Below are 17,529 nucleotides of genomic sequence, written 5' to 3' on the forward strand. Positions count from 1 at the left end.
CTGCTGACCGCAGGGCGGAGGCCACCAAGCAGCGCCACCATCGCCACCGCCCCGTGGCCATAGGACGTCCTTGCTAGAGGGCACCGCCTGGAGGGGGCCCGGGGGGGGGGTGCCCCCACCAGAGAGTGGGGGGGGGGCCACACCAGCGTGGCCTGACTGAGGCCCTGGAGAGGCGAGCTGTGTCCTTATTGGTCACAGAACATTTCTTTTTCATTAGCAGTTAAATGCAGACATGCGGCTGGCCAGGGTTCAGCGGGGCGGCGGACGTGACATCGCCCCATGTTGCTGATGGCTAGCGGGGTGGGGGAGTGGTTCCCCCTATTCCCTGCCTCACCCCACCCCCAGCAGGGGGGGGTGGCACCCAGCCTCCCCTTCCCCAAGAGACAGGCCCAGCTCAGCCCATGGGGCTTCTGCCCAGCAAGGGGCACAACAGAGCCGCCTGGCATCTGCCAGGGGGAAGCGTCTGAAACGCCCTGTCCCCTGTCCCCCCCCCCCTCTGGGCAGCCCTGGCATCCACTGGGAGGCTGGGGCTTGTCCAGGTGCATGCCCAGAGCAGCCTAGACTGCGCCAGCCAGAGCCCCGCTTCCAGACCTGCTCCCTTCATTCTCCAGCAAGCAGGATTTAACCTCACCTTTCCTGATCCCGGAGCTGGGGGCTCCTGAGAGGGAGGGGGGAGCAAATATGGTGGATGGGGGGGGTTTGCAGTGGATCATAAGCGCCTGGCATCCCCAGAGGCCCCGGGTTCAGTCCGTGGCATTGTGTGGGCACACGTGTCCTCGCTGCAAGATTCTAGATGGTTCTCCACCAACCCCACTTGCCTTCCTTCGTCTTCCCAATCTGGATGTGATTGCGGGGAGGGTAGGCGCCGGGCAGGCGTGCCTGGGTGAGAGAGAGAGACGCCTCCATTTTCCCAGGCTGCGTGTCCTTGGCACCCCTTTCTGGAGCTGTGGGGGAGAAGTCCCGCAAGGAGACAGGACAGGGAAAAGATGCAGCCTGCACGGAGCTGCGGGGGAGGGAGCTGGAGGTGGGGGGGGGGGAGGGAGCCAACTGTGGGCACAAACACCCTCTGTACCCACAAAGAGCCGGCCTTCCCCATCTAAGGCTATACATGCTCATGCGTGCGTGTGTGTGTGTGTGTGTGTGTGTGTGCGCATGTGCAGGTACTGGGACTTGAACTTGTGGCCTGAGCTTTTTCTCCCAAGGCTGGTGCTCCCCTACTTGCACCATACCTGCACTTCTGGCTTTTTTTTGTTTTTTTTTCTCGTGGTTCATTAGCGATCAGAGTCTCACGGACTTTCCTGCCCAGGCTGGCTTTGAACTGTGATCCTCAGATCTCAGCCTCCTGAGTAGCTAGGGTGACAGGTGCGAGCCACTGGCGCCTGGAAGAGGGGGTACCTCTGGACTCCCCTATGGAGCAGACCAGATCGGGGGGGGGGTCTCAGAAACCCCTCTTTGGAGGCATTTCTCCTCTTTCTGCCCATCTTCTTGTTGTGTGCCAGTTGATGGGGCTCACTGCTGCCCTGGGGGGGGAGGGGGCTGTTTGGTGTGTGGCGGGGGGAGGGGGGAGGGGTAGTGTCAGAGCTAAGCCCTCCCACCCCCTCAGGGATCCTGATGGCGGGCAGATGGCAGACGTGTCAGACAGCCCTGGGGTTTACCTCTGCCAGTGCCTCAGAGCCAATTACCTGTGTAATTAGCAACAAATGCCTTTGTGGGATAGTTGTGGGTTTTGGTTAAAATTAGAAGGAAACCCGTGTTCAGATCTCTCAACGAGGGAGAAAGCCATCCGGGCCCCTGGGACTCCCATCCTGGAACCCACGCAGCCGCTCTGCCTCCTGTGCGTGCATGTGTGTGTGTGTGTGTGTGTGTGTGTGTGTGTGCACGCACACACACATACGTGTCAGTACCAGAGTTTAAAGTCAGGGCCTGGCTCAAGGCTGGTGCCTTACCACTCCAGCCACAGCCCCACTTCTGGTTTTCTGAGTGGATCGGGGGAGATCAAAGTCTCATGGACTTTCCTGCCGGGGCTGGCTTTGAACCGCGATCCTCAGATCTCAGCCTCCTGAGTGGCTAGGATGACAGGTGTGAACCACGGGCGCCCGGCTTCAAGCTGGACTTTCATTACTCCGTCCGCTCTCGCAGCCCCTGGGAAGGGCCTGCTCCTCACCCACGGCCTCTGCCCCCTGCTCCAGGTGCCCAGCAGAGTGCCACAGTGGCCAATCCAGTTCCTGGTGCCGGCCCGGATCTGCTTCCTCACTTCTTGGTGGAGCCCGAGGACGTGTACATTGTCAAGAACAAGCCGGTGCTGCTGGTGTGCAAGGCCCTGCCCGCCACGCAGATCTTCTTCAAGTGTAACGGGGAGTGGGTGCGGCAGGTGGATCACGTGATCGAGCGCAGCACGGACGGAGGCAGCGGTGAGGATGGGGGGTGGGGGCGGCGGGCAGGGACCAAAGACCCCAACTGGGCTGGGCAGGGCCAGCGACATGGGAGAGAGAGGTGGGCCCTGGTGGAGTCTGAGATCTGAGGATCGTGGTTCAAAGCCAGCCCCGGCAGGAAAGTCTGGGAGACTCTGATCTCCAAGGAACCACCAAAAAGCCAGAGGCAGAGATATGGCTCGAGTGGTAGAGCGCTTCGCCTTGAGTGAACAAGTTCAGAGACAGCGCCTAGGCCCTGAGTTCAAGCCCCAGGACTGGTACCAAAAGTAATAATCATAAAGGAGTGAAGGTTAGATCCCCTGCAGGCCGGAAGCCCGGAGATGGCCCAGGCCCAGCTGAGCTTCATTCGTGCCTCTATTTCCCACCCAATGACTGTCGGGGAGGGGGCGGGGTTAGAGCCACTTTTGACACCTCGGAAGTCATCTCCCACTGGGGAAGGAAGGACAGGTAAAGAGGCAGCTGTTGCTTGAAGCCTGTCTTCCTGTGACTTTGAAGACCTAACCCGGGAACCTTCCAGAAGGCTCCAGTCTAACCTTCCTTGTCCTGTGCCTGGCCTGAGCGGCTCCTTATCCCGGGGTTACTCCCCGGGGGTGCTCCACCCTGCTCCCCACAAGCAGAGAAGTCACCCACAGACGTGCGGTGTCCCTGGGCCTCCCCCACCCTGGGCCTCCATCCTCCGGCCTCCAAGGCCAGCGCAATGGCCTTGACTTCCCACCCCGGAGCCACATTGAGCGTTGAGGCACGGAGATCGGCAGAAAGCCGCCCGCATCTGCCTGTTGGTGAAGGGTAAGGGGGGGAGCAGAAAGGACACCCCAAGAAGACCAGCACTCCCCTCTTATTTAATTCCCCATCCTGGAGGCTGGAAAAGCCACAGAAGCTTGAGATGCGTGAAAGCCGGCATTAGCGTCTGGTCCGGGAGGATAATTTATTGTGTATTAAACTAACTCAATTAGTTATTCAAATCAGATTGAGGTGAGAACTGGAGGTGCAGCTTGGTCCCAGAGCGCCCCCCCCTTCCCCCGTCAACCTCCCGCCTTCCAGAAACACCCAGCAGCCCCCCTCCCCCCACCATGGCACACCCACGTGCCCTGTGCATTGGCGCGCACGCATGCTCCAGGCAGGCTGGGGTCAGTCCCTGATGACCTCCAGGGCCTGCTTGGAGCACCAGTGTCCTAGATGAACCTGGCCCTGACCTTGGCTGCGGGAAGAGGTGGCCACTGGGACAGAGGAAGGGCAGAAACAAAGGGAAATCAAAAGAACACTTTAGAGCCGGGTGCCAGTGGCTCACGCCTGTCATCCTAGCGACTCAGGAGGCTGAGATCTGAGGATCGCAGTTCAAAGCCAGCCCGGGCAGGAGAGGCCATGGGACTCTTATCTCCAATAAAGCACTAGAAAACCGGAAGTGGCGCTGTGGCTCAAGTGGTAGAGCGCTCGCCTTGAGCTAAAGAGCTGAGGGACAGCGCCCAGGCCCAGAGTTCAAGCCCCACGACCGACCACTAAAGAAAAAAGAAAGAAAGAAAACTTAGGGCTTCTGTCCCCAAGTTGAGTGGCCTGGCTGGTGTGTGTAATGATCAAGGGAGGACCAAGCAAAGGCCAAATGCCACCAAACACTGCAGAGGACAGAGGGACTGTCCACAGCCCTGTCTACCCTGAGGAAGATTACGTACCTGGTGGAGAATGTTCTGGAATCTCCATCAGTAGCTGGGGCCCAGCCCCTCTCTGCTAAACCCACTCTGGTGAGAAACCCCTCGGTGCCCAGCGCTGAGGGGCATGCTCGGACAGTGCCTTAAGAGAGTATAGGGGCCGGAGAATGTTCCAGAACTATGGACAGCAGTCCCAGCACTGATCACTCCCAACTCCCCAGTCTGAGGGGCCCCCTACTGGTTCTTGGGGGGCAGGATGAATGAGAGAGAGGTGTCTAGGGCCCATCGTGAGATCTGGGGTGCAGGGGGGGGTCTAGGAAGGGGGGGACGTCGGAGAAATGAAAACAGCCGCCGCGCAGCTGCGCTGGCTTCTTCCTCTACCGCGCAGCCCTAATTGAATTTCTCTGTTCACAATGGAAACACATTGGCAGCGGGCCTCCTCTTTCTTTCTGATAAGCCAGTGACCCGAGAGAAATTGGGGTCAGAAGGAGGAGGAATTGGAAGCAAACAGTGTTCACTCACTGCTGGGGATACTGGGTTTGGCTACAGCCCAGGAGAGGAGAGCTAGGCCAGGCAGCCCCCCGTGAGCATCGTCAGAAGGAGCAGGCCCTGCTGTCTGGATGGGGGGTGGGGAGGGGGGTGTGGATCTGGGGCCAGGCTGGGGGGGGGGGAGGGGGGTCCCTCTAGGACACCCTGGTCGGGCCCAATGGGGTCCTAGGACCTCTTCCTCCCAGCCCAGATCACCAGCCAGCTGTGCTTAGAAACAAGAGCAGGAAAGAACAGGGTCCCCCAAGTAAGATGTCCCCCCCCCCCCCGCATGTTGGAAGCCGCCAGAAATCTCCAGGGTCTATCATCTGACATAATGACTGTCATTACATGGTGAATGGCTGATTCTCTTACAGCCTGGCAGGACCCACCAAGGGGTCTCCGGGGAGGTGGGCAGAAGACCCTCCCCCACCATCTAGGCCCCCCCCAAAAGCTCCAGAGCTCAGCTTGTCTGCCCTCATCCTTTCTAGCTGGGGTCCTTAAAGGCCAGCACCTGTTACTGAACACCTTGGCATCCTAGCTACCCAGGAGCTGAGGAGCACGGTTCAAAGCCAGCCAGGGCAGGAAAGTCCCCGGGAGACTCTTTATCTCCCATGAACCACCAGAAAACTGGAAGTGGCGCTGTGGCTCAAGTGGTAGAGCGCCAGCCTTGAGCTGAAGAGCTGAGGGACAGCGCCCAGGAACAGAGTTCAAGCCCCACGACCAACAACAACAAAAAGCTAAACATCGACACTGAGGCCCTGAGTTCAAGCCCCAGGACCGGCACCAAATAAATACATAAGCAATTGAAAATCCCCTTTGAGGACATTTCTGTCGCATTCTGTGACTCCAAGCCTCAGGTGACAGAGTATATAGCGCTGGACCCCAGGCCCCATACAAATCAGCACCACCTCCAGCTTGCTAGAGGCCCCTGTACTGCCCTGGGTGTGGGGGGGGGGGGTTGAGGTCTGGGTTGGGGGGCTTTGGGTATCGTCTGCTTCCTGCTAGACAGCCTTCCCCACACCCCGCCCCAGGACTGCCGGCCATGGAGGTTCGCATCAACGTGTCCAGGCAGCAGGTGGAGAAGGTGTTTGGGCTGGAGGAATACTGGTGTCAGTGTGTGGCGTGGAGCTCATCCGGCACCACCAAGAGCCAGAAGGCCTACATCCGCATCGCCTGTGAGTCCCGGGCCAGGCCGCTCTGGGGGGAGCGGGGGGGTTGCTGGAGGTAGCCCTGGGGAGGGGCAGCACGCTTCCCCCAGGGGAAAAAAAAAGAGAGGGGCTGGTCAGAAAAACTCCCATAGTTAGCCGGGCGCCGTGGCTCACGCCTGTCATCCCAGCTCCTCGGGAGGCTGAGATCTGAGGATCGTGGTTCAAAGCCAGCCGAGGTAGGAAAGTCCAGGAGATTCTTATCTCCAAGGAACCACTTGGAAAACTGGAAGTGGTGCTGTGGTTCAAGGGGTAGAGCGCTTGCCTTGAGCGGAAGAGCTGAGGGACAGCGCCCAGGCCCCGAGTTCAAGCCCCACAACCGACCAAAACAAAAAAGTCTAGAATTGATGGGCAGAGAAACTAGGGCCACTGCCGTGGGTCACAGCCCCTGAAGGATGGGTGGGTGTAGCGGGGGGGGGGGGGGGGAGCAGCTGGCCAGGCTCATCCGGGAACTTGTGTTCTTCCAGATTTACGCAAGAACTTTGAGCAAGAGCCACTCGCCAAGGAGGTGTCTCTGGAGCAGGGCATCGTGCTGCCCTGCCGTCCACCCGAGGGGATCCCCCCCGCTGAGGTGAGGAGGGGTGCTGCGGTGCCCACTCCATGGGCGGTGGGGGGGAGGGAGATCCTAGGCCTCAGGTCCCCCCTGAAGGGGTAGAGCTTCCTCTGCTCTGGGCGGGGCCTGCCGCGCAGTGGCCTGGCTTGTCCCCGCCCCCAGGTGGAATGGCTGCGGAACGAGGACCCGGTGGACCCGTCGCTGGACCCCAACGTGTACATCACCCGGGAACACAGCCTGGTGGTGCGCCAGGCCCGCCTGGCCGACACGGCCAACTACACCTGCGTCGCCAAGAACATCGTAGCCCGTCGCCGGAGCGCCTCGGCCGCCGTCATCGTCTACGGTGAGGCCTGAGGTGACCCCAGAAAAACTGAGGGGCCGGGGGTTGGGGGGGGGGCGTGGAACAGAGGCCAGGCTCACCCGCTGTGGCCTGAGTAGCAAGGGCCAACAAAGGGAACACAATGATTCTGGGGGGGACCATAAATCGGGGGGGACACAGAGGGAACACAATGATTCTGGGGGGGACCATAAATCGGGGGGGACACAGAGGGTGGGTATGGGCTGGTGGCGGACAGGGTGTGAGGTAGGACACGTGAACACACACACACACACACACACCCCAACTCCTGAGTTCCCCGAATGGAAGGCAGGGCCAAAGGATCCCTCCAAAACAGGCAGGGCTGGGCGCGGGTGGCTCCTGCCTGTCATCCCAGCTATTCAGGAGGCTGAGATCTGAGGATCAGGGTTCGAAGCCAGCCTCGGTAGGAAAATCCGTGGGAGACTCTCACCTCCAGGAGAAGCCAGAAGTGGCGCTGTGGCTCCAAGTGGCGTGCCTGTGCGCTTAGGCCCAGCCCGGCCGCCCTGGGCATCTGCTAGGAGAAGGGGCAGACCTTCAGCAGACGCTGCCAGGCCGGAGGCCCAAGGCGGGCAGCAGGCCCAGGCCCCCCTCCTCCCCACACCCCCCAGCTCCGGGCTCTCGATCCCCAAGCCCTGTCCTCCGGAGCCCCCACTGCCTGACCCCAGTCCTTCTCTGTCCGGCCAGTGAACGGTGGGTGGTCGACGTGGACCGAGTGGTCCGTCTGCAGTATCAGCTGTGGGCGCGGCTGGCAGAAACGGAGCCGAAGCTGCACCAACCCGGCGCCTCTCAACGGGGGCGCCTTCTGTGAGGGGCAGAATGTCCAGAAAACAGCCTGCGCCACCCTGTGCCCAGGTACCGGCGGCCTCTGCCTCCCGCCTCGTTCCTCACCACGTGCCATCTCCGCGCCCCGGCTCCATCGCGCCCACCAGCCTGCTCCCACCCCGCCATGGTTCCATCACACCTGCTGGGCCCCCCTCCCGCCCCCCCAGGAGGGAACGTGGCCACCATCGGGGCCCAGTCACAGGGTCTGAAGTGGAGTTGAGGACAGGGTGTAGGGCTGGGCATGAGCTGCACACACTGCCCGGGCCCTGGGACAAGAAGGGTCATCGTGTGGGCCGCGGCCCTTCCTGCCCCACAGCGCCCAGCATCATCGTGCCTCCTCGCCATTAGCATGCGTCATCGAGGCCAGTGGACACAAGGGGGCGCTAGTGGACGCCAGAGGACGTGCAAAGAGATGGGTCTGGCCTCGAACCCGGGTCCTTGTCCAGCTCATCCTGCTTGGTCCAGTGGGGCCAGCCTGGCAGACTTGACTTCCTGACGGCTGACCGCCGCCTCCTCTCTGCCTCTGTGTCTCATCTAGTGGACGGCAACTGGAGCCCGTGGAGTAAGTGGTCAGCCTGCGGGCTGGACTGCACGCACTGGCGGCGACGCGAATGCTCGGACCCCGCGCCCCGCAACGGGGGTGAGGACTGCCAGGGGGTGGATCTGGACACCCGCAACTGTACCAGCGACCTCTGCGTGCACAGTGAGTCCTCTCTACCCCTGGGGTTCACTTTTATTTGAGGGGGTGGGGGGAGAGGCGGGAAGGGGCAGCACTGAGGCCTGAACTCAAGGCCTTTTGCTCTTGGTTAGATTTTTTTGGTTTTGTTTTGCACAAGGTTAATGCTCTACCACCTGAGCCACACCTGAGCCACTTCCGGCTTTTGGGTGGCAAATGGGAGATTAGAGGCTGACGGGCTCTCCTGCCCCCAGCTGGCTTCAAACCTCGATCCTCAGATCTCAGCCTCCCTGAGTAGCTAAGATGACAGGCGTGAGCCACCCGGGCCCTGCCCACACGTGTACCACCTGCCCACCCCTGCCCACCCCTGTCCACCACCCCTCCTCCCCCTCCTAAGACAGACTCTTACACAACCATCTGCTGGTCCCCACAGCTCCCCCCTCCATCCCTCATCCCTGATTGGGGGGGGTTGTATGCCAGCCTTGTGGGGCTGTTAATTACAAGGCCATCACTAACAAAGATCTCTGTGGGGTGGTTTTCTCTTTCTCTCTCTCAAACACACCCTCCTCCACTCTTTCAATTAAAAACCCAATTATCTGTGTCAATTCTTTTCTGATGGACGTTTCTTCTGTGATGTAAAAAGCCCTCTAAAATCAATATGGCCTCCTCCGAGTGGGCGATTTCCCCATCCCACCCCACCCGCTTCGGCAGGCAAAGAGGTACTGACCTGTAAGCACGCAGGAAACAGATCCCCTGGTATATGCGTCAGCAGGCCATTACTATCACGAAATACCTGAAGTTGGGAACTTGCTAAAGAAAAGAGGTTTGTTTAGCTCACAGGGGTTTTTGTTGTTGTTTTTTGGTCAGTCGTGGGGCTTGAACTCTGGGCCTGGGCGCTGTCCCTCAGCTCTTCAGCTCAAGGCGAGCGCTCTACCCTTTGAGCCACAGCACCACTTCCAGTTTTCTGAGTGTTTCATTGGAGATAAGAGTCTCATGGACTTTCCTGCCCAGGCTGGTTTTGAACCGTGATCCTCAGATCTCAGCCTCCTGAGAAGCTAGGATGACAGGCGTGAGCCACCGGTGCCTAGCTACTTTTTGCTTTTTTTGTGGTTAATTGGAGATAAGAATCTCACAGCCTTTCTTGCCTGGGCTGGCTTCAAGCAGAAATTCTCCTATCTCAGCCTCCTGAGTAGCTGGGATTACAGGTGTAAGCTATAGGTACCTGGCTTCATCTTGCTCTTTTATAAGAACCCTCTCACCAGGACCTTCCTGAGTCCCACAAGAACTCCCTTAATTTCTTCTCAGGGCAGTACTCACGGTGACCTAGGAAATCCCACCACCTCTGAGCTTGCCACACTGGGTGCGGAGTGTTCAGCGTCTGGATCTTTGCAGGACACCCTCATTTAGGGAATTCTGGGAGCCTGGCCCTCTAGGCATGCCTGGGAAGGATGTGGGCTCCGCCCCCTGCCCCCTGCCTCTCTCAAGACTCCTCCTCTCCCACAGCTGCTTCCGGCCCTGAGGACGTGGGCCTCTACGTGGGCCTCATTGCCGTGGCCGTGTGCCTGGTCCTGCTCCTGCTGGTCCTCATCCTCGTGTATTGCCGGAAGAAGGAGGGACTGGACTCAGACGTGGCCGACTCTTCTATTCTTACCTCAGGCTTCCAACCCGTCAGCATCAAACCCAGCAAAACCGGTGAGTGGGGGGGGGGGCCTCCTCAGTCCCAGCACCCCTGCCCAAGACCCCCCACACCAAAGGACCACTCCCAGGCTGGGTGCCTGTGGCTCACGCCTGTCCGCCTAGCTCCTCAGGGAGGCTGAGATCTGAGGATCGTGGTTCGAGGCCAGCCAGGAGCAGGAAAGTCCCTGAGACATCATCAGTTAATCACCAAAACAGTAACAAAAAGGCCACAAGTGGAGGTGTGGTTCAAGTGGTAGAGCGCTAGCTCAAGGATAATCTCCGGGCCCTGAGTTCAAGCCCCACGACTGACCAACCAAAAGAACCGTACAATGGCTGGCAAAGAAGAACTAGAAAATGCCGCCCCTGAGCCTTTGTCTTCATCCCTGTAGATAACCCCCACCTGCTCACCATCCAACCAGACCTGAGTACCACCACCTACCAGAGCAGCCTGTGTCCCCGGCAGGACGGGGCCAGCCCCAAGTTCCAGCTCACCAACGGACACCTGCTCAGTCCACTGGGCAGCGGCCGCCACACGCTACACCACAGCTCGCCCACCTCGGAGGCCGAGGAGTTCGTGTCCCGCCTCTCCACCCAAAACTACTTCCGCTCCCTCCCCCGGGGGACCAGCAACATGGCCTATGGGACCTTCAACTTCCTGGGAGGCCGGCTGATGCTCCCGAACACAGGTAGAGAGACCTCCCTCCCCATACTGCCTCCACTTCCCTTCGTAGGGGGTTCCCCTGGGCACCCCGAATGGCCAGCCATGGTGGGGGGCAATGGAACCCAGTGAGGGCTGGCTGTAGGATGGTGACCAGAGCTGACTTTCTCTCTGCTGCCCCTGGACAGATGCTTTACTCATTTCCTATTGATGGATTGATGGTCCTGGTCCTGGAGCTTGAACTCAGGGCCTGAGCTTTTGGGCTCAAGGCTAGTTCTACTTTTGTTTTGGTGGTTGATTGGAGATAAGAGTCTCATGGGGCCAGGCGCCGGTGGCTCACCCCTGTCATCCTAGCTACTCAGGAGGCTGAGATCGGAGGATCGCGGTTCAAAGCCAGCCTGGGCAGGCAAGTCTGTGAGACTCTGATCTCTAATGAACCACTAGAAAACCGGACGTGGTACTGTAGCTCAAGGTGGTAGAGAGCTAGCCTGGAACAAAAAGAGCTCAGGGACAGGCCGCCAGGCTGTGAAGTCAAGCCCCACAACTTGGGGTGGGGGGGTCAGGGGAGTGCGGGGAGAGTCTCATAAGCTTTCCTGCCCATCTGGCCTTGAACCACAATCCTCAGATCTCAGCCTCCTGAGTAGCTAGACTGACAGGCATGAGCCACCAGCACCTGGCTTTTATTCATTTATTCCTGGAGACGTTTATTCCCTGCTGGGCTCTTGAGGGGGAGTGGGGGGGGCAGGAATGCCAGACCTGTCTGAAGAACTTCTAAACAACTGCAGAGACTCACACAGCATGGCCTAGACCTCCTGGGATTTCCCACTGCCTCCTGGCCCTGCCCACTCTCCCAGGTCCAGTGCCCTGGAATTTTCCATGATGCCCTCCGCTTTGGGTGGACCCCCATGCGTTTCCTGGCCCCCCCCTCAGGCTGCTCCACGTACCTCCATGGAGGTGTTCCCCCAAAGCTCCCTCCTTCCCCCCCCCAGAGCTTGCTCGCCCACGGTGCCACGTCGGGGGTCACGCATGGCGTTCATGGCCGTATCTGTACCCAGCCGTCCCCGCCCTGCAGCCCCGGACCGCACCTCCCCGAGCCACAACCACTCACCCAGCTGCCTCTCGGGCACCGCCATCTGGATGTCTCACAGCACCCCAGATTCCTGGGCTTAAAACAGAACTGTCTTCCACGTGCCCCCCCACTCTACCCCCCTACCCCAAAGCCGCCTCCTTCCTGGCTTTCCCCACAAAGCACCTGCCATGAGTCAGAAGGAGGCCTCCCGGGGTCACCTTGACCGTGCATTCTCCTCCTCTGCCCCCCCCCGCCCTCCCCCCCCTACCGGTCCCGCATCTCGTCTGACCTCCATGCATTCGCTGAAATCCCTGTCTCTTCCCCTGCTCCAGCCCCATCCGGGCTCCCTGCAAAGCCCACGTGACCAGGCCCATGACCCTGCTGCCCAGCTGCTGTGGCCTCTGCCCTGGCAGCCGCTGTGAAGCCTCCGTACCCAACCCCCCCCCCACCCCCCACCACCACCCCAAGATGCACCATGCTCCCTGCCTTGCTCGTAGATGGATTCCCCCCGCTGTTCCTCCAGCTCATCTGCGTCGTCTCCTTTGGGGTCTTGGCTTGACAGCTCTGCTGGCTGGGCCTCCTGCCCCCCCCCCCTCCTGGGGCTCTTGGGAAGTAAAATGTGGTGGCAGCTGTCAGCTCTAATGAAGAGACAGGCAGACAGCAACACTTGGGCCGTTATCCCCTGGCGGGGTGGTACTTGTCTCTGGCCTGATCTGTGGCTTCGCTGTCTTCTACCTCTGCCAGGCTGGAGCCAGGCCTCAGCCTCGTGTGTGTGTGTGTGTGTGTGTGTGTGTGTGTGTGTGTGTGTGTGTGTGTGTGTGCATGCGCCGGTACTGGAAACTTGAACTCAGAGCCTTGCACTCTTGTTAACTTTGCCACTCAAGCCTGGTGCTGCTCTACCACCTGAGCCATGCTTGCATGTCCAGCTTTGTGCTGGTTAGCTGGAGATAAGAATCTCATAGGTCAGGCACCGGTGGCTCACACCTGTCATCCTAGCTACCCAGGAGGCTGAGATCTGAGGATCGCAGTTCAAAGCCAGCCCGAGCAGGAATGTCCGTGAGACTCTTCTCTCCAATAAACCTCTCAGAAAACCGGAAATGGAGCTGTGAATCCAAGTGACAGAGGGCTAGCCTTGAGAGAAAAAGCTCAGGGCCAGCGGCCAGCCCTGAGTTCAAACCCCAGGACCCCTTAAAAAAGAGGCAGAGTCTCATGGTCTATTCTGCCCAGGGCTGACTTCGAACTGTGATTCTTTGATCTCAGCCTCCAGAATGGCTGAGATTACAGGCATGAGCCACCCAGCACCCAGCAGGAGATAAGATTTAACGAGACCCTCATTGTATTGTGGCTCATCATCAAATGAATTGTCCTTATGTGCCACATGGCTGTCGTGATATTCCAGCCCGCCCACCGCACAGCTGCTGCTCCCATGCGCTCGGAGGCCCCGCTTGATGCGAGGTCTCCGGCTGGTAAAGACTGGGCCCCATGTGCAGAGACCGAGAGACAGCAGTAGGGCGTGGCCAAACCCCAGAGGGCCAGGCTGATGGAGAAGGGGCATCTTGGGAATGGACAGAGAGCAGATGACCCAGAACTGCTGGCCGTGAGCCCTGGGCTGGCCTGGGCTGGACTAGAGGGTCCTGCTAGACAGACCATGAGAAGCAAGAGATAAACGGCCTTAGATACCAAGCCAGGGAGCTGGACCTGTTCACAGAGGCAGTGATAGTTTTTTGGTTTTGTTCTTTGGCCAGCTGTGGGGTCTTGAACTCTGGGCCTGGGCGCTGTCCCTGAGCTCTTCAGCTCAAGGTGAGCGCTCTACCACTTGAGCCACAGCGCCACTTCTGGTTTTCTGGTGGTTCATTGGAGATCAGAGTCTCACGGACTTTCCTGTCCAGGCTGGCTTTGAACCACGATCCTCTGATCTCAGCCTCCTGAGTAGCTAGGAGGACAGGCGTGAATGCCCGGCTGGGCAACAGGGCAGGGAGGGACAGTGCATCTGACACCTTCCATCCTAGATTTCTGGGACCCCCTCCGCTGCTTCCATGCGGCGTGGCACCCGTGTGGGGGTTGGGCCCCGTGTCCCCAGCGGATCAGCCTCTCCTGCCTTTCCAGGGATCAGCCTCCTCATCCCCCCGGACGCCATCCCCCGAGGCAAGATCTACGAGATCTACCTGACGCTGCACAAGCCCGAGGATGTGAGGTGTGGCTGGGGACCATGGGGGGGGGGTGGGAGCTGACTGGAGGGAGGGCACAGGGAGGGAGGAGCCATACCTGGGCCAGCCTCCCCACGCCCCTCCCCCCATCCCCTCCCCCTCAGCTCCAGGATTGGCCTCTAATGCCTTTCCCTTCCTACCCGTATTTCCTCACTTGAGGTTGCCCCTAGCCGGCTGTCAGACCCTGCTGAGTCCCATTGTTAGCTGTGGCCCCCCGGGCGTGCTGCTGACCCGGCCGGTCATCCTCGCCATGGACCACTGTGGAGAGCCCAGCCTGGACAGCTGGAGCCTGCGCCTCAAGAAGCAATCGTGCGAGGGCACGTGGGAGGTGAGTGGGGGCCAGGCCCAGAGGCCATCTTCCCACCAGACTCTGGCTTCTGTGTGTGTGTGTGTGTGTGTGTACCTGGGGCGTCGGCTCTTGATTTTCTCACTCAAGGCTGGTGTTCTACCATTTGAGCCACACCTCCACCTCCAGCTTTTTTCTTTGGGCTGGTTCACGGGAGGTGAGTCTTATTACAGACTTTTCCTGGCCCGGGTTGACTTGGAACCTCCCTCCTCAGCTCTCAGCCTCCTGAGTAGCTAGGATGCCAGGCGTGAGCCACCGGCGCCCCGGCTCTTTCTGGCTATTTCTAAGAGCCTCACGTTGTTGGCCCAGGCTGGGCGCTGACCCCTGGGGTCCTGTCCCCTCCCCTCCCTCCCACCAGGATGTGCTGCACCTGGGCGAGGAGTCGCCTTCACACCTCTACTACTGCCAGCTGGAGGCGGGTGCCTGCTACGTGTTCACGGAGCAGCTGGGCCGCTTTGCCCTGGTCGGGGAGGCCCTGAGCGTGACCGCAGCCAAGCGCCTCAAGCTGCTCCTCTTCGCCCCGCTGGCCTGCACCTCCCTGGAGTACAACATCCGGGTCTACTGCCTGCAGGACACCCATGATGCCCTCAAGGTAGCCCCTCCCAGCATCCCTGGCCTTGATCTCGACCCCGAGGCCCTGCCTGGGGTAGGGGGCCAGGGAGGCTTCTGGGTTCCGGTCCCCCCTTGCTGACCGCCCGATCCCCGCAGGAGGTGGTACAGCTGGAAAAACAGCTGGGCGGCCAGTTAATCCAGGAGCCACGAGTCCTGCATTTCAAGGACAGTTACCACAATCTGCGCCTATCCATCCACGACGTGGCCAGCTCGCTGTGGAAGAGCAAGCTCCTGGTCAGCTACCAGGTGAGGTCTGGGCACGCGGCCCGCGGGCCCAGGGCACTGGTGCGGGGCACACGTAATCCCAGCTCTCTCCCACCCCCCTCTCCCCTTCCCCAGGAGATCCCCTTCTACCACATCTGGAACGGCACACAGCAGTACCTGCACTGCACCTTCACCTTGGAGCGCATCCACCCCAGCACCAGCGACCTGGCCTGCAAGGTGTGGGTGTGGCAGGTGGAGGGCGAAGGCCAGAGCTTCAACATCAACTTCAACATCACCAAGGTGGGGCTGGGAAGGTGGCTCAGCGGGAGAGTGCTCGCCTAGCATGCATGAAGCCCTGGGTTCGATTCCTCAGTACCACATACACAGGAAAAAGCCAGAAGTGGTGCTATGGCTCAAGTGGTAGAGTGCTAGCTTGATCAGGCCCTGAGTTCAAGCCCCAGGACTGGCCCCCTCTCCCCCCCCCAAAAAAATCAGCCAGGCACCTGTGGCTCATGCCTGTCATCCTAGCTACTCAGGAGGCTGACATCCGAGGATTGTGGTTCAAAGCCCAGGCAGGAAAGTCCATGAGATTCTTATCTCCAGTGAACCACCACAAAACTGGAAGTGGTGCTATGGCTCAAGTGGTAGAGCGCTCGCCTTGAGCTGAAGAGCTGAGGGACAGCGCCCAGGCCCAGAGTTCAAGCCCCAAGACCTCCCCAAAAAAATCACCAAGGTGGACAGGAAATGCCTTGCACCCCACCCCCATCTACCTGTCTCCTTGCCTGTGAGGCTCTTCCCTCCTACCCCTCCCCTTCTAGAAGCACCAGCCTTCTGGCCAGTTTGCAGGCAGTGGAGGAGAGTATAGCAGGAGGAGGCAGGGCAGGAGTTTCTTGGGGAGTCTTTCCATGGGTCCTCAGGGACCCAGAAGTGTGGGACTGGGCCAACCCTGGCAGTGGGTACTAAGCAGAAGGACGCAGACAGCGAGGAGAGCAGAGTGGGTGGTTGGCACCGGTGGCGGAGTGAGAGGGGAAGGCGAGGAAGTTGGGGGCCTCCTTGCTCATTGGCTGTGACCTTGGACGGGGGCTCCATGTCTGCAGATAACAGGGGTGTCCCCTGTATCTTCCCCACCCACCCTATCCCCCACCATGTTCTGAAATGGTCTCTGAGCTCCCCCCCCCCCCCGAAGGATGCAGCAGCAGACGAAGTTCTAACAGCCACCCCTCTTCCCTGCCTCCCCCACCCACCCAGGACACGAGGTTTTCTGAACTGCTGGCCCTGGAGAGCGAAGGGGGGGTCCCAGCCCTGGTGGGGCCCAGTGCCTTCAAGATCCCCTTCCTCATTCGACAGAAGATCATTAGCAGCTTAGACCCGCCCTGCAGTCGGGGCGCCGACTGGCAGACTCTAGCCCAGAAACTCCACCTGGACAGGTAAGGGGGGCAGGGGGTTCAAGGGCCACCTCCTGTCCAGCCTGGGCAGTTAGGACAATGGAGAAGACAGGAAGGCACTGCAGAGAGCCTGGACCATGTCCACTAGCAGCTGGGGGGTTGGGAGGGAGGAGGGGGGGGTCTCTTTGGGACCAGGAGGTGGCAGCCTGGGTGGAGGCTGGGCTGATGGCCGGCCTCCTCTTCTCCCCACAGCCATCTCAGCTTCTTTGCCTCCAAGCCCAGCCCCACAGCCATGATCCTCAATTTGTGGGAGGCCCGGCACTTCCCCAACGGTAACCTCAGCCAGCTCGCCGCGGCCGTGGCCGGCCTGGGCCAGCCAGACGCGGGCCTCTTCACCGTCTCCGAGGCCGAGTGCTGAGGACAGTCAGGCCTGGAGCGCCTACACTCTCACCAGCTTTGGCACCTGCCAGGGACAGGCAAAAAAAAAAAAACAACAACAACAAAAAAACAAGTCGGGCAGGAGCCCCCAAAACCCCCATGCTGAGGAAAGCTTCTTGGACAGGCCCTTTCCTGGCCAAAGTTATCCTTTCATGGTGCCTCCAAATCCTGCCCGAATTCCCATCTTTTTCACGGCCTGCCTGGTACGGCCACCTTCTCACAATCTGCCCCAGCCCAAGGGCCCAGGGTAGACCAATGTCTGGAGCCTGGGCCGGGTTTCAGCCCATCTCTGTGTGTGTGTGTGCGTGTGTGTGCGCGTGTGTGTGTGTATGTGTGTTGCTACCTCTCCTGTCCCCACATACGCACGGGCATGCACGCACACCCTGGGCTTGAGGCGCAGCCCTACCCCGGACTCCTGCCTAAGCCGGGCCTTATGCAAACATTACTGTGCCTGCTGGGTAAAGGGGCAGGGGGGCGTATCTGAGGGGCCCAGCCTCAAGCCTGAGGGATCAAGGGCCTCAGCCAGACAGGGGAGGGGGGTGGCCCCTCAATTCAGGCACATGATCACCACACAAGCACACGCTTGTGTGCTCATCTCCCATGCACCCCGTCTCTCCCCGACACCACCACACATCTCATGCTGTGCACCCAGAGGACACTCACATCTCTCACACCCAGTGTTGGTCCACATCCATTCAGGGACACCCAATGGCTTC

The 17,529-nt window shown here is 60.1% G+C and overlaps 1 protein-coding gene across 1 annotated transcript; it reads left to right on the forward strand.

Moving 5' to 3' along the window:
* The first annotated feature begins 232 nt into the window (after positions 1-232).
* On the forward strand, positions 233-16,793 carry Unc5a (unc-5 netrin receptor A). Its single transcript, XM_042667116.1, has 16 exons — positions 233-266; positions 2,190-2,411; positions 5,635-5,778; positions 6,276-6,379; positions 6,524-6,704; positions 7,404-7,571; positions 8,080-8,244; positions 9,721-9,909; positions 10,284-10,580; positions 13,728-13,815; positions 13,988-14,156; positions 14,533-14,766; positions 14,883-15,032; positions 15,126-15,290; positions 16,239-16,417; positions 16,628-16,793. Exons 1-16 carry the CDS (start codon positions 233-235, stop codon positions 16,791-16,793), a joined length of 2,655 nt encoding a protein of 884 aa, XP_042523050.1.
* Positions 16,794-17,529: the final 736 nt, after the last annotated feature.

This window comes from Dipodomys spectabilis, unplaced genomic scaffold (genome assembly GCF_019054845.1).
Source record: "Dipodomys spectabilis isolate Male_0828 unplaced genomic scaffold, ASM1905484v1 ptg000375l, whole genome shotgun sequence".
Classification (NCBI taxonomy): Eukaryota; Metazoa; Chordata; class Mammalia; order Rodentia; family Heteromyidae; genus Dipodomys; species Dipodomys spectabilis.

Excerpts from the sequence above, each read along its gene's own strand:
- Unc5a (XM_042667116.1), top strand. The coding sequence starts at position 233 with ATGCGGCTGGCCAGGGTTCAGCGGGGCGGCGGAC. Across the intron at positions 267-2,189 it reads GGTTCAGCGGGGCGGCGGAC|GTGCCCAGCAGAGTGCCACA; the intron begins GTGACATCGCCC and ends CCCCTGCTCCAG. Across the intron at positions 9,910-10,283 it reads CATCAAACCCAGCAAAACCG|ATAACCCCCACCTGCTCACC; the intron begins GTGAGTGGGGGG and ends TCATCCCTGTAG.